Source organism: Haliotis rufescens, unplaced genomic scaffold (assembly GCF_023055435.1).
Source record: "Haliotis rufescens isolate VD_foot unplaced genomic scaffold, xgHalRufe1.0.p SCAF_1, whole genome shotgun sequence".
Taxonomy (NCBI): domain Eukaryota; kingdom Metazoa; phylum Mollusca; class Gastropoda; order Lepetellida; family Haliotidae; genus Haliotis; species Haliotis rufescens.
The window spans coordinates 56,186,091-56,213,959 of NW_025963779.1; the positions used below are offsets into that span (position 1 = coordinate 56,186,091).

Here is a 27,869-nt window from a genome sequence, read left to right on the forward strand (position 1 = left end):
TTAAAAATGTTTAGCTCAAAATAACCTTCTCTATACGTGTATTTTTGTCTTGTTAAAATGTTTAACACTTAAAGGTCAACACCTTTTTTACACGTGTAAAGATATCGAAGTAAATAGTTACTCGCATTACGATCAAAAACAGTACAGTCAATAACTCAAGATATTTTACGAAATCGTTAGTGATTTGGAATACGGACAAGAGACGTGCCTTTCATGACGTCTCCTCAGTCCTCATTAGGATGTTATTCTCCTCACAGACGGGCATCAAGAAACCCCTAATATTTAGGAAGAAACGGCAGTAACGATGTGTGACGTCCTAACAGAAGCAGCACTAACGGAGTGTGACGTACTCGCTTCCTTGCAGAAGCAGCACTAACGGAGTGTGACGTACTCGCTTCCTTGCAGAAGCAGCACTAACGGAGTGTGACGTACTCGCTTCCTTGCAGAAGCAGCACTAACGGAGTGTGACGTACTCGCTTCCTTGCAGAAGTAACACTAACGGAGTGTGACGTCCTCGCTGTCTAACAGATGGAGCACTAATGGAGTGTGACGTATTCACTGCCTTGCAGAAGCAACACGTACGGAGTCTGACGTACTCACTGCCTTGCAGAAGCAGCACTAACGGAGTGTGACGTACTCGCTTCCTTGCAGAAGCAGCACGAACGGAGGGAATGTGACGTACTATCTAGCTATCATAAGCAAGTCTAGCGGTGTATGACGTACACGCAAGCTGACAAAAACAGCACTAACGGGTGTGACGTACTGGCTAACTGACGTACGATCTAACGATCATGTGCAAGACTAGCGGTGTATGACGAACACGCTAGCTTACAGAAGAAGTACCAATGAATTGTGACGCACTCGCTAGCTAACAGAAGAAGCACAACCAGGGTATGACGTACTCACACTAGCTGACAGAAGCAGCAAAAAGGGGGGGGGGGGGGGGGGGGGGGGGGGTAATCGCTGGCTAATATAGGCACTACAATCGGAGTGTGACATAATTGCTAGCTAACAGTATAGTGGGGCGGTTAAGGCTAAAATTGTGCACTTTGGGTTAAAAGCACCAAACTTGGCACACTTATACATTGAACCATTCCGAAAAAATTTGGATATAGATCCACCTCAGCAGAGCCCCTCTGGTGGTAGAAAATCCAAGATGGCCGCCAACATGGCTGAACTCTCTAATGGTATCAATATATACTCAATATATCATACTTATCTGATCCATTTATATATATATATATCCATACTAATGCATGCGGAATGAATTGCAGCAGAGCTGTGTATAATTCAAATTTAGTTTCCACGCCCCCTGGTGGTAGAAAATCCGGGATGGCCGCCAGCATGGCTGAAATCTCTAATTATATCAATCTATACTCAACACATCATAGTTATCTGGCCAATTTATACAAATTATCATTGTAATGTATTTAGGAGTAATCACAACAATCCTGTATATAATTCAAACCTCGTATGCAGCACCCCCTGGTGGTCATGGAAATCCAAGATGGCCGCCGACATGGTTGAAATCTCTGATGACTTTGTCTATACTCATTTATCAAAATTATCTGGTCAATTCATTCAATTGATCACAGTTACTTTTTCAGGATCAATTGCAATAATGCTTTATATAATTCAAATCTGGTATGCAGCGCACCCTGGTGATGACAAAAATCCAATTAGGCCTCCAATATGTTTTAGTTTTCAGAAATTGTCCATTTCTACAGCAGATATAGATATCATTTGATATCTTTGGACTAAGGATAATTTGATGATAGTTTTGAAATGATGAAACATTTGAAATCACATTGTATCAATTGATATGTTTTGTCTATGATCTATTCTCGGCATATTATTTTATAAATGGTCTACTGAGAAAGGTTCCAAACAGTTTATATTAGATCACCCCAAAATCACTCATCTGGGAATGGATTCATATCTTAAATCAGGAATGTATGTAAAATAATTATTGACATTATTGACATGAACCTATGACATTAACTTACTTCCTACTGAAGTAGGACCAGGAATATCGGTTCAATGTATGTGTTTACGGTTCTATTATTCACTTACAGTGAACACTTTCCTTCAAAGTATCACATAGCACTGTACTCAAGACAGGCAGTGTAAAGTTTACAAAGGTTTGCAAGACTTCTTTCTGGTGTAGTGTTAGTTTTTAACGCTTCTTTGTGCCTGACCAAGTGTTGTCCACTTGGAATATCTATATATTACTGCATGTCCTCTCCCAACCCCTGACTACAAGATTTGTAGTGTGGGACGTTTGTCAAGCACCTGTCCCAAAATATGCATTGGTGCTGTCTCAGTGCTGACTCTTTGGGTTGAAATGTCAATTGTCTGAGATATTCATGAATAGAGATTTTGCCTTTCATTATCCTTCCAAATAAACCAGTGAGAACGATAAACCGCTCAAGAATCTGCATTGTGTTGTCAGCGATATCTGTTGATGATGGGAAAGCATTGGTGACTTCAGGAAATACTTGACACTTATCCCAAGCATATGAACCGGTGAAGGCATGAAATGGTGACAATGTCTTTTTTTAATACCGTGGGTCTCTAGAAGAAAACTCTCGGCTGTTTCAGTCAATCCAACTGCACCTCCATCTCCTTTCATACGGCTATTGAATTGTTCATGTGTCTGACCTTGTGCCACACAAGAGAATGTCTGCAAATCTGCCTGAGGCAATTCCAGCAGCACAGATTGCAGTTTTCAATCTACTTCCTTTGGGACAGTTTCTGAGAATCCTGAAAGCAACTCTTTCTATATGCAAATCTACCAAACATAATAAGGATGTTCATCACATAAACTGTGCTATATCTGTTCAAATACACCATATTTTACACCATGTTTAATACCAAGTAAACTGGGACTTGTATTTCTCGGTCTCATTGGTGTTTGTGTTGATGAGCTGGTGCACCGAGATTTCATGCTTTGAAGACAAGATGTTCTGAGATACAGTAAACTACGTTTATAACGAACACGCTTATAACGAACTTTGCGGAACTGGTTTTTTGGTCCAAGCCATTTGCTGTATAAATTATGTATATATGTTTATAACGAACTACGGCTACAACGAACTAAAATTAGTGGTCCCTTTGAGTTCGTTATAACCGTAGTTTACTGTAGTTTGGAATGCTTGAAGATTCTTTTTTCATACCTGGTACTACAAATTTCATACTGACTAGAGCTTTCAAAGAGGCAGGTACATACTGTTTATGGCAGCCAGAAGGAAATGTTCCTCTGAAAATTTGTTTCAACTTTAAATTACGTCTGTGGATAAGTGTTGCTAAAAAAATGTCAAATGTTTGTCCACAATATCAGTATCATTTGCTCATTGCAATTATTTTTAATCAAATATGGCTTTACAACATTTTCAAGTAATTTGGGGGTGGGAGAGGGGGTGGTGATGGTCGTGTACGGGAGTGGTGATTGTCACGTGTTGGGGGTAGGAGGGGGGGGGGGGGGGGGGTCGGGATGGTGATGGGTGGGTGTGGGAGTGGTGTTTCATCAATGTTGATGAGCTGGTGCACCGAGATTTCATGCTTTGGCGGCCATCTTGGATTTTCTTCGCCATCAGTGGGCGCTGCATATTAGATTTGAATTATATACAACATTGACGCAATTAACTTTATATAAATGACTAAAATTGACACAATAATGATGATTATGATTAATGAACATAAATTGACGTCATAAGAGATTTTAACCATTTTGGCGGCCATCTTGGATTTTCTACCACCAGGGTGGCGCTGCTGAGGTGGATCTATATCCAGAAATGTTTGGAATGTTTCAATGTATAAGTGTACCAAGTTTGGTGCTTTTAACCCAAAGTGCACAATTTTGACTAAAATCCAGCCTTAACCGCCCCACTAGTAGCAGCACCAGAGTATTGACGTATTGACAGAAGCAACTCCAAGGGTGATTCACATTTGCTAACAGAAGCTGCCTCATTGTCCTTTTTCTTTTTCCATGACAAAATCCCTAAATTATTCACATCTAGAGATCTGCATATAGTATAGTCGAGACATAAATCAAATCGTCTCACGCAGATAAAGTACGCCCAGAGCGTTCATAATCAATGGATTCAAGTTTAGCATTCACCGAAATAGTACGTTGTATAATATTGTTAGTGCGCTGTTTCACCTTCTCATGCCTACATTTCGAAGAGCTCATAAAATATATGATGGTTCCCTTTGGCCGTGAAGAAACTGTCCGCGTACACATGACGGACGTGTTGTTATTCAAAGAAAAGAGGGTCAAGTTTTGTCAATATTTATTGGTACAATAATACAGTCTCATATGAACTAATGCATTGTTTGTGCTTCAAATTGTCGATACATACATGTATATATATTACACTGCTGCCCTTGAGAAACGCATGAAGCATAACGGCAACCCATTCAAAAGGAGGAGTAAATGTGTTGCTTTGATCTGTACTACGTCAGTTATAATTAAAAGGAGGTACCAGCTTAATGTAAGGGGGGGGGGGGGGGGGGGTGGAGGGGGGTGGTAATCGCATAGAGGTGCAAGCCACAGACCTTTACAACTTTGGTGAAACCCCCGATCACGGGTATGGTGTTGACAGACCAAGGATCATAATTGGGGTGAATCTGTGACTCGAACCAATGACCAGCGAATCCTGGCATGGCTAAGGGACGCAATTCAAAGGATATACATGTCTGTACATTCAACTTCAATATATACATATACATATATAAATATTACTTTGTATTTCATCTACGCTAAATCCAATTATCTTCTAAGCAGCTCTTGAGAACTGTAAACATGCAGGTCCTTGTAAGGCATTTGGAAGTGATACACATAAGGAAGAAAAATCAGGGAGTAAGCATGTACTCCGAAACGTTGTGTTCCTCATAATAAAGAAGTTGACATCCATAATTTTTCTTCCTGTAAACATGCAGCGGAGAACTTTACAACTGCCGCTGTTCTACAGCCATGTATATTGCAGTGTGAATGGTTACACCTTTCGTGAGTATAAAGTATTTGGGTACCAAAAGGCATGCTTTACCTCTGATTAATGCATCTCAAAACTATGAACTGATACGATTTACAAAGTAAAAGTGGATCCTTAGACACTGTATCAGCGGGGATGTGCACTCTTGTCGTTGTCTTTCTGTGCCTATTCAAGTCATAGCGACCAAATGGACCTATGGCTGTTTCAATGTCATGAAGTCTTGTTTCACAGGCAATACCAGCAACAACCTCACACCAAGAAGCCCACAAAAGTGTCTTAAGAGTCATTGTCCCAGCACACTTTGTTATTATGTTTCAGCCTCATGTAAAGTTAAGCTTCCGGAGATACTTTCAAATCCCCAGCGCGCCTTTTCAGTTAGTTGACGTTATTTCGTTTCACAACTTTGCAGACGATTTCCGGCAGATGTAAGATGACACCCGGTCGCCATGTTCGTGGATCAGCGGAAGCACCTCGGACTCCCTCTAGTGGTTGGAATTGGAAATTTTGCACCAAGGTTGCGACATACATGAACAAACGGCTTTTCGCAAAGCTCTCGCCTGGACATCGTCTCTTGCCAATACCAAAAGGGATAGATCTGCAAAGAAATATTGAAAGAAGTATTAGTGTGATTGGGGAACGTAGTGTATTCATCCCCGAGAATCTATCATGTCGAATTTGTTGACGATTTACATATATTTAGAATCAATCTATATTTTACGATGACGGGATACCTCTCTGCTTGAAGATCCGACGACACGTTCGTAGAAGGACCATGGACGAACTTTGACCCGCTCAATCAATCTTTGTTGAGCCAATCAGATGTCAGCTTTCTAAAATGATTCGCTTAGCCACCACGATTCTATTTTAGCACAAAAACACGTCACAGAACAGGATATTTAAAATATCCACAACATATGATAGCGCGGCTTTATTTGTTTGCATTTGAAACCTTCCGATTATATTCATTTTCGACATACGGAAATCAGATATACTTTTTTTCAATTCTTCACTCACTCGTACCGGTAGGTTTCCTCAGATCGTCACACACAGAGGTATCGCATCAGAGCAAAATATCTGATCTAAATGAGATTGATTTTGAATAACGGCGGCAAGCATTGCTAACTCATTCTACGCGTCAAGATACATAACTTGGATGATTGTATGCCCTTTTCCTTGGTGATTAATATTAACAGTTAAAGTGATCTTACTTTCTCCTCAAGGGGTGATCTTTGGGCAGCAGCTGGCCAGCAGTGTCCAGAAACCTTTCTGGACGGAAGACCCAGGGGTCCTCGTGCACGCGATAATCATGGTGGATGTTCCACAAGTTGGCTACCAACTACAACATAGACAACACTATGAGCTAAAAGGACAAACACGTCAGCAATATGTGAAAAACATCAGTTACATTGTCAAACTTTCAAATACATGGGCAACAACGTCAGCAATATGTGAACAAGAGTGTGAGTTCATTGGACAACACGTCAGCTACATGGGCATTACTGTCAGCAACATGAGCAACGACGTTAGCTACATGGACAACAACGTAAGCTACATGGACAACAACGTCAGCTACATGGGCAACGTCAACTACATGGACAACAACGTCAGCTACATGGGCAACAAAGTCAGCAACATTGGCATTGGTTAGCTACATGGGCAACGTCAGCTACATGGACAACAAACTCAGCTACATGGGCAAAAACGTCAGCTACATGGGCAACAACGTCAGCTACATGGACAACAACGTCAGCTACATGGGCAACGTCAGCTACATGGACAACAAACTCAGCTACATGGGCAAAAACGTCAGCTACATGTGCAACAGTGTCAGCTATATGAGCAACAACGTCAGCTACAGGGGCAACGCCAGCAACATGGGCAATAACGTCAGCAACATGGGCAATAACGTCGTCAACAACAACAAATGAAGCGATCGCATTGTAATATCAACATTAACGGCAAACAGCCTCTTACTGTACAAATTACAAATTTCATCGTTTTTCAAGTTTATTATGTTAATCAAACGACATCATATATAATCGAATACGGACCATTTCTGGATTTCTTAAGCGCCCATATTGATCGATTCCCTTCAGAAACTTTTATCAATCAAGTGAACAACTGGGTCAGATATAACACTCAACATACCAGGGTGCCCTTGGGTATCGTGTACCCTCGTGTCTCTATGTCCCCGCGGCTGAGGTGGGGGATACTGAAAGGGGTGTGGCTGGTATAGCGCAGGGCTTCAAGAATCACGGCCTCAAGGTAAGGCAGTTTCGGACGATCTTCTAGAGTTACCTCCCTTGAACCGATCTGCGTTCGCAGTTCCTTGTACATGTTCTGTTGTACGTCCTGGTGGTTGATGAGGCAGAGCATTGTACCCAGCAGAGCCCCACGTGTCGTCACGTAGCCTGGCAAGAGAAATACCAGGGGTAAGTAGATAAAAGAATACATGTGGAGGATTCTATTCGAGCAAATGAATGGGTTTGTTTGCTTGTTTTACGCCGCACTCGGCAATATTTATACTCTATTATATGACGGTGGTATGTAAGTAATCGAGTCTGGAGAGAAAATCCAGTGATTGACATCATGAGCATCGATCCACGCAATTGGGATCGATGACATGTATCAACCAAGTCAGACAGCATGACCTACCGATCCAGTCAGCTGCCACTTGCGATAAGCATGTGTTGCTTGGGACTCGAGCAAGTAAGGTATTTGTATTTCACAGAATGCTTGGTATTGATGAAAATTCTGAAAAAAACTACAACCACATGCATTATATCGTCTCCTATCCATAATGAAAATACTCGGGGACCATATTCCACAATGTACATTTTGAGCCGGAATTACACGGAATCAAACGAGCAAGACATACCACGTGGACATCAAGAATGCTTTCACCCTTAGTACCACTTGGGGACTCGAACATGGGACTTTGGCGTGTAGAACGAACGCGCTACCCACAAGGCCATTCCCATCCCCAAACCACTTCTTTATTGTAGATATAATTATGCCTGTTATAAATCGTGATGTTACCTTAAGTTTAAAGCTTTCTGTTTATATAGTTATTTGTATTATACAAGATTTAATTACTACAATGCTGGTTGCTATGATACAGTTACTCGGCAAACTGTTGCAAAAAAACAAACACAAGTCTGTCCTACTGACCCGAAACATATACAGCCCATGAATGTCTATAATAGTTGGCAAGTCTAGATTACTGCAGTTTGAATTTGAACAGAATCTCTGTGCTCCTTTTTATTATATTTTATTAAGATAATTTAACTGGGTTTTTTTCTGAAAATATTTTCATTTCAGCGACTGGATGTCTAACCTAATACATACCTAATCCATACCTTTCACACCAGGGCCCACTTGCACAAAGCGATCTTAGCGCTAAGATGATCGTAACACCCATACTCTAACATAGTCTTAGGGCTAAGATCGCTTTGTGCAACGGGACCCTGGAATATAATGGGACTGTCAGTAATGTATATTCTGTATCAACAGAACAGTCGAGCGTTTTCTTTCATTAACACCAACAGTCATAAGTAGCGCGCCATATTAGGAATTGACAACCGCGTGGGGTTGACATGGCCACGCATGGAGAGCGACCAAGTACGAAGGCAACACGGATGTACTCGATTACACCCCTCCGTTTGAAAGATTCACAAATCAACGCATCCTGTCGGGGGTTCATTGATGTTCGGGAAACTGAGCATCTGAAATTTCAGTATTTTTTCCTGGGCGCCATGTAGAATCGAACTCGGGTCTTCGGGGTGACGATCCACTTTTTTTACCAACTGTCTCTTATTTCAAGTTAGACGGCCATCTTGGTTTCAGTTAACACGCAGTATCGCTTATCTTGACGCCATAGCTCAATGCTTTAAATTCTCGTCAATATTCGCTCTAACCGACCTGGTACCCGGAAAACACCTAAGACTTTGGAGACTTTAAGTCTACTCCTTAGGTTAACACGTACAATTTGGTGGCAATTTGATAAACACACACAATGTGTTTCTCATATATCACAGTTTACCCGTGACGATCCGGGTTAGAATTGGTCTTTAGCAACCCATGCTTGTAAGAGGCGACTAACTGGATCGGATGGTCATTCTCATTGACTTGGTTGATGCATGTCATCGTATTCCAATTGCTCATGATGTCAATCACTGAATTATCTCGTCCAGATTCGTTTATTTATTTTACAGACTATTTCTTTAATAGCTGGAATATTACAGTGCGCGGCGTTGAACAGCAAATAAACATCATGACTTGTTTGGTGAACGGACAAAGTAGAAACTCCTAGATAATTCTTACGAAATAAGTGAAATATGAAGGCAATGACGTCTGATAAGGATTATCAAAAATTAATTTCTTGTTTCTCACGACCCGACCCAAAAATGTATCGCGCCCTATAGTTTTTGTTTTATCTTTAAGCACTATTTTTAAACGATGTTGCAAATTCGTGTTTTTTTCAACGGATTCCACTTTTTGCTCACACCTTTGCACTCATTGTGTGGACTTCCTAGATGTGGACAACATGACATAGGACCCGTCCCTTTATATTTGGACTCAGTGGGTGTGACCAAAAGCCGTCACGATGTACTTTCACAGTCATGTTTACTTTGATAATTAATATTTTCAAACTACACAAAAAATAAAAATAAAATAAAAGCATCCTACAAGAGTCATGATCAACAGTTCTGGCCTGACGCTTGTGATGAAACCTGTTGGACCGAAAACCACCCAGACACTCTTGAATGTTGTCATATAACCCTGGGGGCGATCGGGTAGCCTAGTGGTTAAAGCGTTCGCTCGTCACGCCGAAGACCCGGGTTCGATTCCCGACATGGGTACAATGTGTGACATTGTGCACGAATCCAAATACACGGTTACTTCACCACTTCTTCGAACAAACCAAGGTAAGGTCTTATGAAAACCATTCCACTAAATCATGTTATGTCTACGAATTACATCTTGAAGTAAATTTAAGTTTAAGAATGCTCTTCTGATTACTTATCACAATCGGACGGTCGGGTAGCCTAGTGGTTAAAGCGTTCGCTCGTCACGCCGAAGACCCGGGTTCGATTCCTGACATGGGTACAATGGTGTAAAGCCCATTTCTGGTGTCCCCCGCCGTGATATTGCTTGAATATTGCTAAAAGCGGCGTAAAACCATACCCACTTATATAACCCTGTCTCAGTTTACGCCAATCCTAACATAAACTTCAAACCTCTCTACCCTGTGATCCATAACGCTGGTAGGATATTGTTACTGTGAAGCCAATCAAGCCACCGACCTGGACTGTATTCAAGCATGTAACACCCACAAAATATGCTAATTTGATAGGTTTGAACCAGCTCAACCGTGTTCCTGGTTGTAAATCAACGCAATCCCCGAGCAGGAACAATGAACCTGTTTTGTGAAAAACGTGTTACTTTTAATTGGCCACTTACAGCCCTTCCTTACCTGCGTTGAGAAAATCCAGTATAAAACATTTGATTTGACTGTCGGTGATCCCAGCCTTTTTGCTTCCCTCCCCGCGGGCTTGCTCGGTGAGGACGTTGTATATGAAACCTTGTCCCAGCTCAGCATTGAATTCATTCTGTCAATGAGGGCAAAGAACAGTTTAGTGAACGTGTGGTGACTTTTGTGTGAGTTGGGTTTTACGCCGTTTTGAACAGTTGGTTTGGTTTGTTGTTTTACGCCGCACTCAACAATAATCTGGCGATATGACGGCGGTCTGTAAATAATCGAGTCTGAACCAGACAATCCAGCGATTGATATCATGAGCATCGATCCACGCAATTGGGATCGATTACCTGCATCATTGTCTCGGACGGCTATTTTGCTGTATCATTTTACTCTTAAGTGAGTGGGTGATTTGTGTTTAACGCCGCTTTTAACATTATTCCAGTTATATCGCGGCGTTTTTACTCTTAAACAGACCAGGGTAGAAGTGTTTGCTTAAATAGCAACTGCCATCCGGTGTATTATATACTGGTTGTTTGTTTGTTTGTTTGTTTGTTGTTTAACGCCGTACTCAGCAATAGTCAAGCTGTAATAACGGCGGTCTGTAAATAATCGAGTCTGGACCAGACAATCCAGTTATTGACATCATGAACATCGATCTTCGCAATTGGGATACGATGACATGCATCAACCAAGTCAGCGAGCCTGACCACCCGATCCCGTTACTGGCCTCTTACGACAAGCATAGTCGCCTTTTACGGCAAGCATGAGTTGCTGAAGACCTATTCCACCCCGAATGAACAGTGGTTCTATTATTTCACGACGAGGGGCGGTCGGGTAGCCTAGTGGTTAAAAGCGTTCGCTCGTCCCGCCGAATACCCGGTTTCGATTCCCAACATGGGTGCAATGTGTGAAGCCCATTTCTGGTGTCCCCCGCCGTGATACTCACTCACTCACTATATCACGACGTGTCAGCTTGATGTTTAAGGAAAGCCCGAATTGATGATCTAAGACGTACCACTTTGGCGAAAAACCAAGGGTGTGACCGAATTCATAATCAGAGCGAATCTGGGATTCGAACCCCGGATCATCGGATTCTGTCACGACTAAGGGAAACAACTTCGCAAACAACCAAATACGTGTGACCTATTGAATAACAAATGGGATAATAATTTCTTTTCTTTTTAAAAAAACAGCCAATTATATTAATAACACAAACAAAAAATCATATTTCCTGGTAACATCAGCAAACATGATTGTGATAAGTGAGTGAGTGAGTGAGTATGGTTTTACGCCGCTTTTAGCAATATTCCAGCAATGTCACGGCGGGAGACACCAGAAATGGGCTTCACACATTGTACCCATGTCGGAAATCGAACCTGGGTCTTCGGCGGGACGAGCGAACGCTTTAACCACTAGGCTACCCGACCGTCCGATTGTGATAAGTAATCAGAAGAGCATTCTTAACTTTAATTTTACTACAAGATGAAATTCGTAGACATAACACGATGGTGTTTTCGGTTGTCTTAAAGATATGATTTAGTGGAATGGTTTTCATAAGACCTTACCTTGGTTTGTTCGAAGAAGTGGTGAAGTAACCGTGTCTTGGATTCGTGCACGTCGTCGCAGATGCCTTTGTAATAACCAGGTATGAGGCGGAGGAACGGAAACATCGTCAGCGTCGCGTCCAGTTCATACCGCAGAAGTTTGTTCATGGCGTTGTTGAAATCCAACATGGCGGACAATGACGGCGCCTCGCCCTCGGCACGTCGTCCAATTAACTGAAATCAATAAAGAAATATTCTTTCTCAGAACATGTACCCACTGTGTTGGTTTGCTATATTTGTCTGATTGCCGACACATTTGTATTATTTTATATTGGTATATTGTAAGGATCTCGTTTATCTAAATGTTTTATATCCGTAACACGACGAGAACAATGAAAACAATAATGGATGAGATCTGCCATAAAATTTATTTAAAACAGAGAACACGTGATTTCCAATGAACCAACATTACCTGAACGCGCCAATAGATAGTGTGTAACAAGCGGTTTGTCATATCACGGCTAGACAGCTAGACATCAAGCCCTGAAACATTTTTGTTTGACAACTCAGCCATTTGACTTCAGTGTACATATGTATGTGTGTTGACAGCGCTTTGGGCATGCTTGGTTGCGTGGAAGTTAGCGTCTTATAAGAATTATCTCTCTCTGTCATCACACGTACTCTCATCACCTGTACTCACATCATACGTACTCTCATCATACGTACTCTCATCATGCGTACCCTCATCATACGTACTCTCGCCATACGTACTCTCATACGTACTCTCATCATACATACTCTCACCATACGTTCTCTCATACGTACTCTCATCACACGTCCTCTCATCATACGTACTCTCAGTATACGTACTTTCATCAGACGTACTCTCATCTTGCGTACCCTCATCATACATACCCTCATCATACGTATTCTCATACGTACTCGCATCATACGCACTCTCATCATACGCACCCTCATCATACGCACTCTCGTCATATGTACTCACATCGTACATACTCTAAATAACATACGCCCTCGTCATACGTACTCTCATCATACGCATTCTCATCATACGTACCCTCGTTATGCGTACCCTCATCATACATACTCTCACCATACGTACTCTCATACGTACTCTCATCATACGTACTCTCATCATACGTTCTCTCATCATACGTACTCTCATCAGACGTACCCTCATCATGCGTACCTTCATCATACATACCCTCATCATACGTTATCTCACCATACGTACTCTCATAATACGCACTCTCGTCATGCTCACCCTCATCATGCGCACTCTCGTTATATGTACTCTCATCATACATACTCTCATCACATACGTCCTCGTCATACGTACTGTCAGCATAGTACTCTCATCATACGTACTCACATCATACGTACTCTCATCAGACGTGCCCTCATCATGCGTACCCTCATCATACATACCCTCATCATACGTACTCTCACTATACGTACTCACATCATACGTACCCTCATCATGCGTACCCTCATCATACATAACCTCATCATACGTTCTCTCACCATACGTACTCTCATACGTACTCTCATCATACGCATCCTCATCATACGCACTCTCGTCATATGTACTCTCATCATACATACTCTCATCACAAACGCCCTCGTTATACGTACTCTCATCATACGCACTCTCATCATATGTACCCTCATCATGCGTACCCTCATCATGCGTACTCTCACCATACGTACTCTCATACGTTCACTCATCATACGTTCTCTCATCATACGCACTCTCATCATACGTACCCTCATCATGCGTACCCTCATCATGCGTACTCTCACCATACGTACTCTCATACGTTCACTCATCATACGTTCTCTAATCATACGTACTCTCATCAGACGTACCCTCATCATGCGTACCTTCATGAAACATACCCTCATCATATGTACTCTCATGCGTACTCTCATCATACGCACTCTCATCATACGCACTCTCATCATACGCACCCTCATCATACGCACTCTCGTCATATGTACTCTCATCACACACGTCCTCGTCATACGTACTGTCAGCATAGTACTCTCATCATACGTACTCTCATCAGACGTACACTCATCATGCGTACCCTCATCATGCGTACTCTCACCATACGAACTCTCATACGTACTCTCATCATACGTTCTCTCATCAGACGTGCCCTCATCATGCGTACCCTCATCATACATACCCTCATCATACGTACTCTCACCATACGTACTCACATCATACGTACCCTCATCTTGCGTACCCTCATCATACATAACCTCATCATACGTTCTCTCACCATACGTACTCTCATACGTACTCTCATCATACGCATCCTCATCATACGCACTCTCGTCATATGTACTCTCATCATACATACTCTCATCACAAACGCCCTCGTTATACGTACTCTCATCATGCGCACTCTCATCATATGTACCCTCATCATGCGTACCCTCATCATGCGTACTCTCACCATACGTACTCTCATACGTTCACTCATCATACGTTCTCTAATCATACGTACTCTCATCAGACGTACCCTCATCATGCGTACCTTCATGATACATACCCTCATCATATGTACTCTCATGCGTACTCTCATCATACGCACTCTCATCATACGCACTCTCATCATACGCACCCTCATCATACGTACTGTCAGCATAGTACTCTCATCATACGTACTCTCATCAGACGTACACTCATCATGCGTACCCTCATCATGCGTACTCTCACCATACGAACTCTCATACGTACTCTCATCATACGTTCTCTCATCAGACGTAACCTCATCATGCGTACTTTCATCATACATACCCTCATCATACGTACTCTAATACGTACTCTCAACATATGCACTCTCATCATACGCACCCTCATCATACGCACTCTCGTCTTATGTACTCTCATCATACATACTCTCATCACACACGTCCTCGTCATACGTACTGTCAGCATAGTACCCTCATCATACATTTTCTCATCAGACGTACCCTCATCATACATACCCTCATCATACGTACTCTCACCATACGTACTCTCATACGTACTCTCTTCATACGCATCCTCATTATACGCACTCTCGTCATACGTACTCTCACCAAACGTACTCTCATACGTACACTCATCATACGTTCTCTCATCATACGCACTCTCATCATACGCACTCTCATCATACGTACCCTCATCATGCGTACTCTCACCATACGTACTCTCATACGTACACTCATCATACGTTCTCTAATCATACGTACTCTCATCAGACGTACCCTCATCATGCGTACCTTCATGATACATACCCTCATCATACGTACTCTCATGCGTACTCTCATCATACATTTTCTCATCAGACGTACCCTCATCATACATACCCTCATCATACGTACTCTCATACGTACACTCATCATACGTTCTCTAATCATACGTACTCTCATCAGACGTACCCTCATCATGCGTACCTTCATGATACATACCCTCATCATATGTACTCTCATGCGTACTCTCATCATACGCATCCTCATCATACGCACTCTCGTCATACGTACTCTCATCATGCAAACTCACATCATACGTACTCTCATCATACGTACCTTCACCATGTGTACTCTCACCATACGTACCCTTATCATACGTACTCTCATAATACGACTCTCATCATACATACTCTCACACGTACTCTCATACGTACTCTCATCATACGCACTCTCATCATACGCACCCTCATCATACGCACTCTCGTCATATGCACTCTAATCATACATACTCTCATCACACACGCCCTCGTCATACGTACTGTCAGCATACGTACTCTCATCATACGTACTCTCATTATACATAATCTCACCACACACGCCCTCAATATAGGTACCGTCAGCATACGTACTCTCATCATACGTACCTTCACCATGCGTACTCTCACCATACGTACCCTTATCATACGTACTCTCATCATACGACTCAAATCATACATACTCTCACACGTACTCTCATACGTACTCTCATCATACGCACTCTCATCATACGCACCCTCATCATACGCACTCTCGTCATATGCACTCTAATCATACATACTCTCATCACACACGCCCTCGTCATACGTACTGTCAGCATACGTACTCTCATCATACGTACTCTCATCATACATAATCTCACCACACACGCCCTCAATATAGGTACCGTCAGCATACGTACTCTCATCATACGTACTCTCACCATGCGTAATCTCATCGTACACACTCTCATCACACACGTTCACATTATAATTTAAGCTTTCATGCCTGAAATACAAACTGAAATACTGTCTAAATCCGCTTGCTTATCACAAACACTCCAGGCGCTCGAGTTTACAGTGAAAACGTTCCTGCGTGCCCCTCCACTGATGGTCACCAAGGAGTCGCGATTGCTGGGAAAGGTGTGGGCGGAACAAGTGAGCCGTAGCTGCCTCTTGCTGACCTATTAAAATATTTCCGACTCCATAGGCGCTTTTTTTAGTTGCACATTGAGAACAGAATATAAAATGTTTATTGTTTTGAACGTTGCTGAACTTTAACATAAAACTACAAGCTGACGATGAAATATTCAATATCATCATCGTCGTCGTCATCTATAAGTGAAACAACACTTACCAAGATATGAAGACAGTTCATTAAGGAAGTAGAGAGGACCTTCTCGAGATCCACTTGAGTTTGCTGACCAATCTCATTGACCACATGGTTCATCTCATCCCCGGCGTGTGTCTCATAAGCTTCGACCCCCTCGCCGAACAGGTGGAGCGACGCGTGGAAGAGACGACGCAAACGGGAATGCTCTTGTCCCGCCTGCAGAAACCCCAAGGAACCATTGTCAAAGACAAACTTGGTCGCAAAAGTACCTTGCCTGTCATTCGTCACTTTTTTGTTAACCTCCGAGCTAAACACCTCTTTGACAACGTCGGCATCGTTGAGAAAGACGATGGCTTGACCGGGGAGTTTGAGCGCCAGGATGTCGCCGTATTCCTTAGCCCAGTCGGTGACAGCGACGTGAAGACCCGTCGTCGAGGACGTATTTAGGAGACTTTTAAAGGCTTCTAATGTTGGAGGCCCTGGCAAATGAGTCTTTTTCGATTTCTTCATTCTCCATAATGTTTTCATCAGCAGGATTGCAATACACACAAGCACAGACGTAATAATCTCCATTTCCTAACTTGTACACAACTTGTGGAATGTTAATGTGAGAGGAAATGTGATATATGTCCAAACTTTTGTGTTTCTCAGGAAAGACGTCAAACACAATTATTGACGACAGCAGTCTATTATGAAATATTCCGTGAGCGCGACGTCTTTTCAGAGTCGCGTAACACATAAACCGTCAAAGTGGTTCAGAATGTCACCTTTTTCTGTACAGTTGAAGCCGATGCATATTCATCACTAGCAATAGTCTGCTCCTGAGGACCACGCTTCACTAATCTCACGAGATCTGTGGATTCCGCGTGGGTTAAACGCCGGCTCGCTCAACACTAAACTTTTCCTTCCGAACAGACACCTGTTGACACGGTCTTAATCCACCACAATCCTGCTTCTGTTTGTCAACTGTGTGATGGTGACACCATCAAATCGGGATAACTGTTATAATAGTTCGAGACTCGCATGACCTAGATCGCTAGGTCAGACAGCTTCCGAGGTCAATGTGCTAATATATTACCGACTCATTTTAAACTCGGATCTATGACACACGTGAAGTGCAGCGTACTTAGAAATCAGATGGAGATATTCCTTAATGTTAAGCGGAAGGATATGCGCGTTCGAATCGTCTCAACTGGTTTGCTAATGAGCTCTTGAGCCCGTTTTAACAAGGCACTATGTGCCGCTTGTTTATCTGTTTATGCATATTTTGGAGATGTGGCAAAACCCTGGCTCCTGATTGGTCACGCCCCCTTCATACCTCCAAGTGACGTCACAGATCAAAACAACCTGGGTCGTTTTCTGCGTGGCAGAGAGTGGGGGATTTGGCTCTAAGCCCAAGTAGTGTTCCAGTCGCAGAACGAAAAGACATTAACATCACACGAACCTTGTAGACAGTCTTATCTATAGTTTAACCCAGACTTCACAAATGGTTTGCTCTGAAGGCTTCATCGCCAAGGTGTTCGGTAATAGCATATGCAAGATTACTTTCGTTTTTTTTTTTGCTCTGTCTGTCTGTGTGCGTGCGTGTCGCTATCTGTCTGTTTGTCTGTGCGTGCGTGTCTGTGTGTGTGTCTGTGTGTCTGTGCGAGTGCAGTTGTCCCTGGACAGATTACATCATATATACATGATTTGGATTAACTAAATATTCAGAGACTATATATGCCACATAGACGCACTTCGTGGACAAGATAGATGTACTTTAATTGGGCCATATAGACGCACTTCGTTGGCTAGGTGTACCTACATAAGGTCATATAGACGCACTTTGTTGTCTAGATGTAGATGTACCTACATTAGGTCATATAGACACACTTCGTTGACAAGATGAACCTACATTAAGTCATTTCGACGCACTTTGTTGACAAGTTGTACCTACATCAGTTCATATAGACGCAGGGGCGGTCGGGTAGCCTAGTGGTTAAAGCGTTCGCTCGTCACGCCGAAGACCCGGGTTCGATTCCCGACATGGGTACAATGTGTGAAGCCCATTTCTGGTGTCCCCCGCCGTGATATTGCTTGAATATTGCTAAAAGCGGCGTAAAACCATACTCACTCACTCACTCATATAGACGCAGTTCAGTGACTAGAGTGAGTGAGTTGAGTTTTACGCCGCTTTGGACAGTATTTCAGTTATATCACACCACTCCACACCACACCACACCACACCACACCACACCACACTATACCACCGATGAAAACCTCAACACCACCACCAGTCCTTGTGACTCTCTATGGTCTAAAGGGGCACGGGTGGCCCAGTCGTCTAAGGCGCCGCGATTCGCTGTGCAGAGTTGCACCCTTTGGGCACGCCAGAAATCTATGATTGTTGGTTCGAATCCGGGTTCGCCCCGATTATGTTTCTAGGTTTGTCAGCACCATACCCGTGCTCGTGGGTTTCACCGAAGTGGTAAACGTCTTTGACCTGCATCACTTCGGGCATTCCTCCCACATTAAGCCAACACGCCGTGATATAACTATAATACTGTTAAAGCGGCGTTAAACTCAACTCACTCACTCACTCACTCACTCACTCTATGGTCTAATTCATCTTCATATCAGTACCTGTACCTCCGTGAGAGAGCATCTTCCATAGCTGTACCGAGAGTATCATTTAAACACTGACGCATATACAATGGATATGACGTTCGCACCAAGCTCCATTCAAATTAGAATCTGGTTCATGGTCATAAAGAACACAGGTGCGCGATAATAAACCAAAGGCTGAGATAACGTCAACCCTATCAACAAAACCATCAAGCACACTCACTTCCCCTTTTATATTGTGACTTAACCTAGTCCTACAGAGTCCTACTAACACTACTTGCAGTCATGCGGTTACCTCTACTCTAAGCGTAAGAGGCATTGCGGTGGTAAGTTGAGTTCTGAAGACTGAAGATAGAGCAAGTGTGGTTGTACGCAGCATTCAACAATACCAACAATATCATGGCGAAAGAATCGGTATAACTGATTGAACTGTGGGGAATCGAACCGATGTCTTCGGCGGCAAGTGAACCACTTGACTCCCCCACCGACCTTAACATAATGTATTGTTGCAGTGCTTATTGGGTTTCTTGTAGTTTTGAAGATCCAGACTAGAATAGGTCTTCGACAACCCGTGCTTGTAAGAGGTGACTAACGGGATCGGGTGGTCAGACTCGCTGACTTGGTTGATGTATGTCATCGTATCCAAAATGCGTGGATCGATGCTCATGATATCAATCACTGGATCATCTCGATTATTTACAGACATTCGTCATATAGCTGGAATATTGCTGAGTGCGGCGTTTAAACAACAAACAAACAAACAAAGTATGACTACTCATTAACTTATGGGTAGTCAAACTTTGTTTGTTTGTGTGTTTACTCCGGAGTCAGCAATATCCTGATTATATAAATACTGTACGTATTCGAATCAGGAAAGGCACACCGGTGACCGTTCAACGATCCACGCAATTTGGTTATGATGACATGCACTTTGCCTGGCCACCCGATCCGCCTTTTAGTCGACTCTTATATACACAAGGGGTTCTTGGAACATTTCCTGCCCCCGAATCCCTACATAGGTATAACTTCCCCGTGGAGATCCGGGGTAGAATACCCGACCGCCCCTCGTCGTGAAATAATAGAACCACCGTTCATCCGGGGTATAATAGGTCTTCAGCAACTCATGCTGGCCGTGAAAGGCGACTATGATTATAGTAAGAGGTGACTAACGGGATCGGGTGGTCAGGCTCGTTGACTTGGTTGATGCATATCATCGTATCCCAAACGCGTGGATCAATGCTCATGATATTAATCACTGGATTATTGGTCCAGAGTCAATTATTTACAGACCGCCGTCCTATAATTGGAATATTGCTGAGTACGACGTTAAACCAAAAAAGAATCAAATATGGGACTGGTATAACTCACCAAACTAAATAAATAAATTGAGAATATAAATTACCGCAGTTACCGAGATCAACCCCCTTGAAGATCACAGTTAGAATTGGTCTTTAGCAACCCAAGTTTGTCGTAAGTGGCGACTAACGGGATAAGGTGGTCAAACTCGGGTGATGCATGTCATCGTATGCCAGTTGCGAAGATCGATGCTCATGTTTGTGGTGGCACAGTCATCTAAGGCGCCACAATTCGCTGTGAAGAGTTGTTTCCCTTAGACCTACCAGAGGTCGATGATCGCGGGTTCGAATCCCAGATTCGGCCCGATTATGCTTATATGTTTGTCAGCACCATACCCGTGCTCGTGGGTTTCACCGAAGTGGTAAACGTCTCAGAGGTACAACACTTCGGGATTTCGTCTCCAATCAAGGGGGCGGTTGGGTAGCCTAGTGCTTAAAGCGTGAGCTCGTCACGCCGACGATCTGGGTTCGATTCCCGACATGGGTACAATGTGTGAAGCCCATTTCTGGTGTCCACCGCCGTGATATTGCTGGAATATTGCTAAAAGCGACGTAAAACCATACTCGATCACTCACTATTTAAGAGAAAATATTTTCACTCACTCACTACAATCAAGCCAACACGCCGTGATATAACCAAAATACCGTTCAAACCAAACTCATGTACTCACCAACTGTAAGTGAGTGAGTGAGTGAGTGAGTATGGTTTCACGCCGCTTTTAGCAATATTCCAGCAATATCACGGCGGGAGACACCAGAAATGGGCTTCGCACATTGTACCCATGTCGGGAATCGAACCCGGGTCTTCGGCGTGACGAGCGAACGCTTTAACCACCAGGCTACCCGACCGCCCCCACCCACTGTAGACAAGCATGTATGCAAACATTTATGTCTTAAGCTGTCAGGAAAGGATATCAGGCAACACCATCGTTATGAAGTGGTAACGGCGTACACATATGAATGTTGAATAAGCCCAGCATATCGTGTTTATAATGAACATAAACTAACCAAAGTTTTAATACGTTCATTGCGTAAGTGTTAGATAACATATACTTCATTGGTAGAGTTCCTCACTTTATGATAGTCGCACAAAAATAATCTGCGCAGTTATACCCAAATATGTCAACGGTCAGGCGTTCGCGACTAGGTATATTAGCTGTCCCCAACTCACAGCTTGGTTTTAAAGGTCACAACACTTTATTATTTATAGCAACAGTAATTTGTTGTGTGTCTGTTTCCGCAACTTTCCGCCTTGACTCAATGGCTACTGTTGTGTTCAGCAGGAATTCCACCAAATCAAGAAGAGAAGGAATGCTGGCGCCGAGCCTTCATAACGAGACGACTGTAAATGACCGAACAGCTGTGTTGTTGTATTGAAAACATGCTATCCTGCCACTGGTTGCCACGTTGATTATGAGTCATAACGTGATATATAATAGCTTGGGTATTTATGTCCAGTAAGAGTATTCTATGAACGTACAAGCAAGCATCTTGTTATAGTTTTGGTTTGGTTTGTTGTTCTACGCCGCACTCAGCAATAGCATCTTGTTATAGTTTTGGTTTGGTTTGTTGTTTTACGCCGCACTCAGCAATAGCATCTTGTTATAGTTTTGGTTTGGTTTGTTGTTTTACGCCGCACTCAGCAATAGCATCTTGTTATATTTTTGGTTTGGTTTGTTGTTTTACGCCGCACTCAGCAATAGCATCTTGTTATATTTTTGGTTTGGTTTGTTGTTTTACGCCGCACTCAGCAATAGCATCTTGTTATAGTTTTGGTTTGGTTTGTTGTTTTACGCCGCACTCAGCAATAGCATCTTGTTATAGTTTTGGTTTGGTTTGTTGTTTTACGCCGCACTCAGCAATAGCATCTTGTTATAGTTTTGGTTTGGTTTGTTGTTTTACGCCGCACTCAGCAATAGCATCTTGTTATAGTTTTGGTTTGGTTTGTTGTTTTACGCCGCACTCAGCAATAGCATCTTGTTATAGTTTTGGTTTGGTTTGTTGTTTTACGCCGCACTCAGCAATAGCATCTTGTTATAGTTTTGGTTTGGTTTGTTGTTCTACGCCGCACTCAGCAATAGCTTCTTGTTATAGTTTTGGTTTGGTTTGTTGTTTTACGCCGCACTCAGCAATAGCATCTTGTTAAAGTTTTGGTTTGGTTTGTTGTTTTACGCCGCACTCAGCAATAGCATCTTGTTATAGTTTTGGTTTGGTTTGTTGTTCTACGCCGCACTCAGCAATAGCTTCTTGTTATAGTTTTGGTTTGGTTTGTTGTTTTACGCCGCACTCAGCAATAGCATCTTGTTATAGTTTTGGTTTGGTTTGTTGTTTTACGCCGCACTCAGCAATAGCATCTTGTTATAGTTTTGGTTTGGTTTGTTGTTTTACGCCGCACTCAGCAATAGCATCTTGTTAAAGTTTTGGTTTGGTTTGTTGTTTTACGCCGCACTCAGCAATAGCATCTTGTTATAGTTTTGGTTTGGTTTGTTGTTTTACGCCGCACTCAGCAATAGCATCTTGTTATAATCTATAAACTTACAAGCAAGTATCTTATTATAAAGCATTTAAGCGTGTTGAAGAAAACGTATCCCGCGAAGTTATGTAAACCGCCGGGCAAAATAAACTATACGTCCATGTTTGATGGCGGCTAAAACGAGGTGGTTAATATTCGATGGTGATATATTTGATACTGGTATCATAGTTGTGTTTTGGACCTTATATTTGCAGTGTTATGGAGACTGTTTTAAACCTGGTAACGTTTTGATAAGGTTGGATTTCTTTGGTCAAATCCAATTTTCAAGCGTTTACTTTCATTTGCCTGGCAGTTTGAATGATTATGTCAAATAACCTGACTTGTTTATGTCATCGAGTGATATTATCATGAGCATATCTGACAGTTATTTGACAAGAAAGATAAATATTCTATTTATAATAAGCATTCTACCATGACTTGAGTAAATACTTTATTCTGATTATTTCATTACAGTCAATCAAAGGTATATAATGACATTAAACCGATATCTGATTTTCGGCTGTGCAATTACACCATGTGATTTATGTATGTATTTAGCCATATTTAATTCGCTTTGTGTCAACAAAAAATAGAATTTGAAAAAAGTATATAAATCTTATCTAAGAGTAAGCTGAATGCATTCTTGTGTATATGGAGATGGGTTTTCCACCACAATTTAAACAATCAACACTGTAGCTCAGCTACGCCAAAAGAAGAAAGGAAAGTTATAATTACTGAAAACCATTATATTAACGGTTTTGCTAGTTTTTGTTGTTGTCTTTTGTTTTCTTTTTCTTTTTTCAAAACGTAAAACTTAAATTTATTTTAGATTTTGATTTTCCTAGTATGACAAATAATTCCATAAGTTTCATTGATCTACGTTCATTATCTATTTCTAAATGTTCATTTTGTAGAAGAGGATGAAATGGGAAACTTTACTTGAAATAAATACCCAGCGAGGTGGCCCAGCATTGGTTACTGGTGGCTTATAGCCCGTGTACAGTTGTAAATAATTTTGTTATGTCAAAAATTGTTTGACAAATTTGTTTTTAAATATAGCTTTGTATCCATGACTCTTTTTATATTTAAGAAATAAACGTCGAGTGGGAGTTGTTTATCGTACAGTAAAACACTGCAGGGAGAAAAAACCATGAGGGGCGCATGTTCTCGTCGCTATATGGCTGAAATAATGCCGATGCGACATTAAATTTTAACTCACTCACTTGAAATAAACGATCACGAAAGTCCTGAATTGTTACATGAATATACCAAGGTTTAAATACAATTTGAAAGTCGCATTTATAAAAAAGAATACGAAAGAAAAAGTTTTATTTTCAAACCCTTTCATTCTTTATCAAAAAGTTTTATCAGATGGTTAACAGGTTATGTGTGATATTTATATCCTTATTGATCACTTTTTTTATTTACCAATAATTATGAACTGTTTTAACAACCAGAACAGGGTCCCTTTCAGTAACACAATGTTAGCACATACTGTTTACCATCATCTACTTAAAGTTAGGTGTGACAAGCAAAATTAATTTCAAGTTCCAAAATGTTTTAGAAAAAAGGGACTGATAATACAAAATATAAATAAATTGCACACAACTTTTTGCTACGAAAGAAGAAATAACTTCTTGTCAAAATGTTCATGATGTAGATCTATTGTTTGTAATAGAATGTTTAGAAATTGGTATTTCTTGTTTTAATTTAAGAGTTCAATTTTGATTCCATTTTAACTTTTAGATTAATTTTCTAAAGGTTGTATAATATATTGTGATTTCTTCGTATTGTAGATGAATTCGAACCCTCTCAAACTCGCCGCATCACCTAGAAAGTAGAAAAGGACAATCTTTGTCTTTGTGCCATAAGTAAACCACAATGTTTGAGAAAATCTATGCAGGAAGGCAAAGCTTCATCTTAACGCAGCCAAGTCATCGAGACTTTAAATACCACCAGATCCCAGGCGTCGTCTTACGAAAAGCATGGGCTGCTGAAGACAAATTCAAACTCGGATCTTCAGAGCCAATTTGTCAGGGTGTAAGCCTCGCACACATGGTACATCACACCCTATATCCCGAAGGACCGGTTAACAAAGAATTTATTTTACCGGCATATGTTTCGCCCGCTTATCTAAAACGGCTTTATCGCACACATGGTACATCACACCCTATATCCCGAAGGACCGGTTAACAAAGAATTTATTTTACCGGCATATATTTCGCCCGCTTATCTAAAACGTCTTTATCCTATGGCGAGTAAACCGTTTCATGAAAGTTTTGACACTTGGCAGATGACGTAAACACATCCAGTGTTATCACCCTTGTATTGCTATCGGATATCCTCGGTTAAGTTCGCTAAACTGCATTTAATAGGTATTCAGTTCTGTAATACACGGAAATAGACCGCACTTTTGTCTCAGTGTCTAATCGGGCAAGCGGCGGAAACCAGCTAAGGTATTCAGTTTCGAGATTATACAATTGAGTCATTGTATTCGCAATGCCTAGAGTTTCGTCTTTACCCGGCTGGGTGTATAAAATTTCTCCCTTACCTGTCAATGGGGTACATGAAAAAGTATTCCCATACGGTAACCAGTCAGAACCGACCATCTTAATGCCAGATAAAAAAGGATATTACTTTAATAGTATATAAAATTTAGATTACAACACACTGTGTACATTAGTAGACGAGGTCAAAATATGTAGTGTCTGCGTGCAATCTCATTAACATCAGGTCTTAGTTCTCGCTACCGCTAAACAAAGATCTGAGGACATCCCATTATGGGTCACGTCAGACCGCGCGTGCATGCGTGCGTGCGTGCGTGCGTGCGTGCGTGCGTGCGTGCGTGCGTGTGTGTGAATACATCACACATTTTATAGAATATTTTTTCATTTTAAGTAGGATAAAAAAAAAGTTAAAGTAAAAAGGAACTTTGAACTAATAACATAGTGTTGAAAGATAGAAGTGAAAATTGTTTTCATTAAAACAAGAGAATAGCATGTTTTAGTCAGTCACAATATTTTGCCATTTTCTGTAGAATGACCCAATTATGAGATTATGTGTCCACAGAAATTGGAAGTAATATCAAGTAATCGGTTCTAAAAGTACTAAATGACGTACATTAAACCTTACACCTTGTTGAATTACTTACGTGGCTGTTAAAACCTAAGATACAAATGAAAAACTTTTCATTTATTTATTATAAGTCTTATATTCTCATGAGATGTTTAATGGAGTATGATCTGGACCAATCCATTTTACCACTTTGGGAACAAACAAAGGATAGTGGGACAACTCAAACGTGCAATTGTGATGTTAAGGTATATGAGAAATGGGGTGAGACGCCTGTACTGTTAGGTTTGGTTTGTTGTTTTACGCCGCACTCACCAATATTAGAGCTAAATGACGTCGGTCTGTAAATAATCGACTCTGGACCAGACAATCCAGTCATTGATATCATTAGCATCGATCCATGCAATTGGCATCCCTGACATGCTTCAACCAAATCAACAAGCCTCTTACGACAAGAAGTGGTGGCCCAGTCTTCTAAGGCGCCGCGATTCGCTGTGCAGAGTTGCGTCCCTTGGGCACGCCAGAAACCTATGATTGTGGGTTCGAATCCCGGTTCGCCCCGATTATGTTTCTAGGTTTGTCAGCACCATACCCGAGCTCGTGGGTTTCACCGAAGTGGTGAACGTCTAAGACCTGCGTCACTCCGGGCTTTCCTCCCACATTAAGCCAACACGCCGCGATATAACTGGAATACTGTTAAAAGCGGCGTTAAACCCAACTCACTCACTCACTACGACCGAAGAGTCGCCTTTTACCTCAAGCATGGGTTGCTGAAGACGTATTCTACCCTGGATCTTCACGGGCCCCGATGTATTGACCAGTAGAATCAGTCAGTCTACTTGACACCACACCCGTCGTAATTCATAAGAGTCGACTAATGAGGATTGGTTGGTTACAATGTGTGACCTTGTTGATGGCGACCGTCGTGTCTCAACGCTTGAACATGTTTTCATGCTATTAACCATGTTACCCTTGAAGATAATGGGGAGAAAAGGGCTTTATGCAACCCATGTTTGTCGTAAAAGACGACTAACGGAATCGGGTGGTCAGACTCACTGACTTGGTTGATGCATGTCATCGTATCCCAATTGCGTTGATCGATGCTCGTGATGTCAATCACTGAATTGTCTGGTGTAGATTCGATTATTTACAGACAGCCGTCATATAGCTGGAATATTGCTGAGTGCTGCGTTAAACAAACAAACAAACAGCAATGGCATACTCATTCTGAAATCCATCGTTGATTTCGTTACATTTATATTATACTGTAGTGTGGCTGCAAATGACATAATCATTCTGTTGTAACGAAGTGTCATTAGGGGAAGTGCTCTTAAAATATCAGGAGTGACACCTAAACAATATACGTGAAAATGCAGCTGTAATAATGTGGACTTCGGCGTTAAGCAATAAACCATTACTAACCATGGCCAGCTGGTTTGGGGTTCATTATCAGTGAGTGAGTGAGTGAGTGAGTGAGTGAGTGAGTGAGTATTCCAGTTATATCGCGGCGTGTCAGCTTAATGTGGGAGGAAAACCCCAAGTGATGCAGGTCTTAGGCGTTTACCACTTCGGTGAAACCCACGAGCACGGGTATGGTGCTGACAAACCTAGAAACATAATCGGGGCGAACCCGGATTCGAACCAACAATCATAGATTTCTGGCGTGCCCAAGGGACGCAACTCTGCACAGCG

General features: G+C 41.9%; 1 protein-coding gene across 1 annotated transcript; it reads right to left on the minus strand.

The window, feature by feature from the left end:
• Positions 1–4,277: 4,277 nt before the first annotated feature.
• On the minus strand, positions 4,278–17,880 carry LOC124131529 (steroid 17-alpha-hydroxylase/17,20 lyase-like). Its single transcript, XM_046494829.2, has 6 exons — positions 16,659–17,880; positions 12,042–12,254; positions 10,471–10,606; positions 7,143–7,405; positions 6,203–6,330; positions 4,278–5,589 (listed from the first exon to the last, which is right to left on the minus strand). The coding sequence occupies exons 1-6, from the start codon at positions 17,205–17,207 to the stop codon at positions 5,370–5,372; spliced, it is 1,509 nt and encodes a 502-aa protein (XP_046350785.1). The 5' UTR covers positions 17,208–17,880; the 3' UTR covers positions 4,278–5,369.
• Between the last annotated feature and the right edge of the window lie 9,989 nt (positions 17,881–27,869).

Excerpts from the sequence above, each read along its gene's own strand:
- LOC124131529 (XM_046494829.2), bottom strand. The coding sequence starts at position 17,207 with ATGGAGATTATTACGTCTGTGCTTGTGTGTATTGCAATCCTGCTGATG. Across the intron at positions 10,607-12,041 it reads ACTTCTTCGAACAAACCAAG|AATGAATTCAATGCTGAGCT; the intron begins GTAAGGTCTTAT and ends CCTCATTGACAG. Across the intron at positions 5,590-6,202 it reads GATCACCCCTTGAGGAGAAA|ATCTATCCCTTTTGGTATTG; the intron begins GTAAGATCACTT and ends ATTTCTTTGCAG.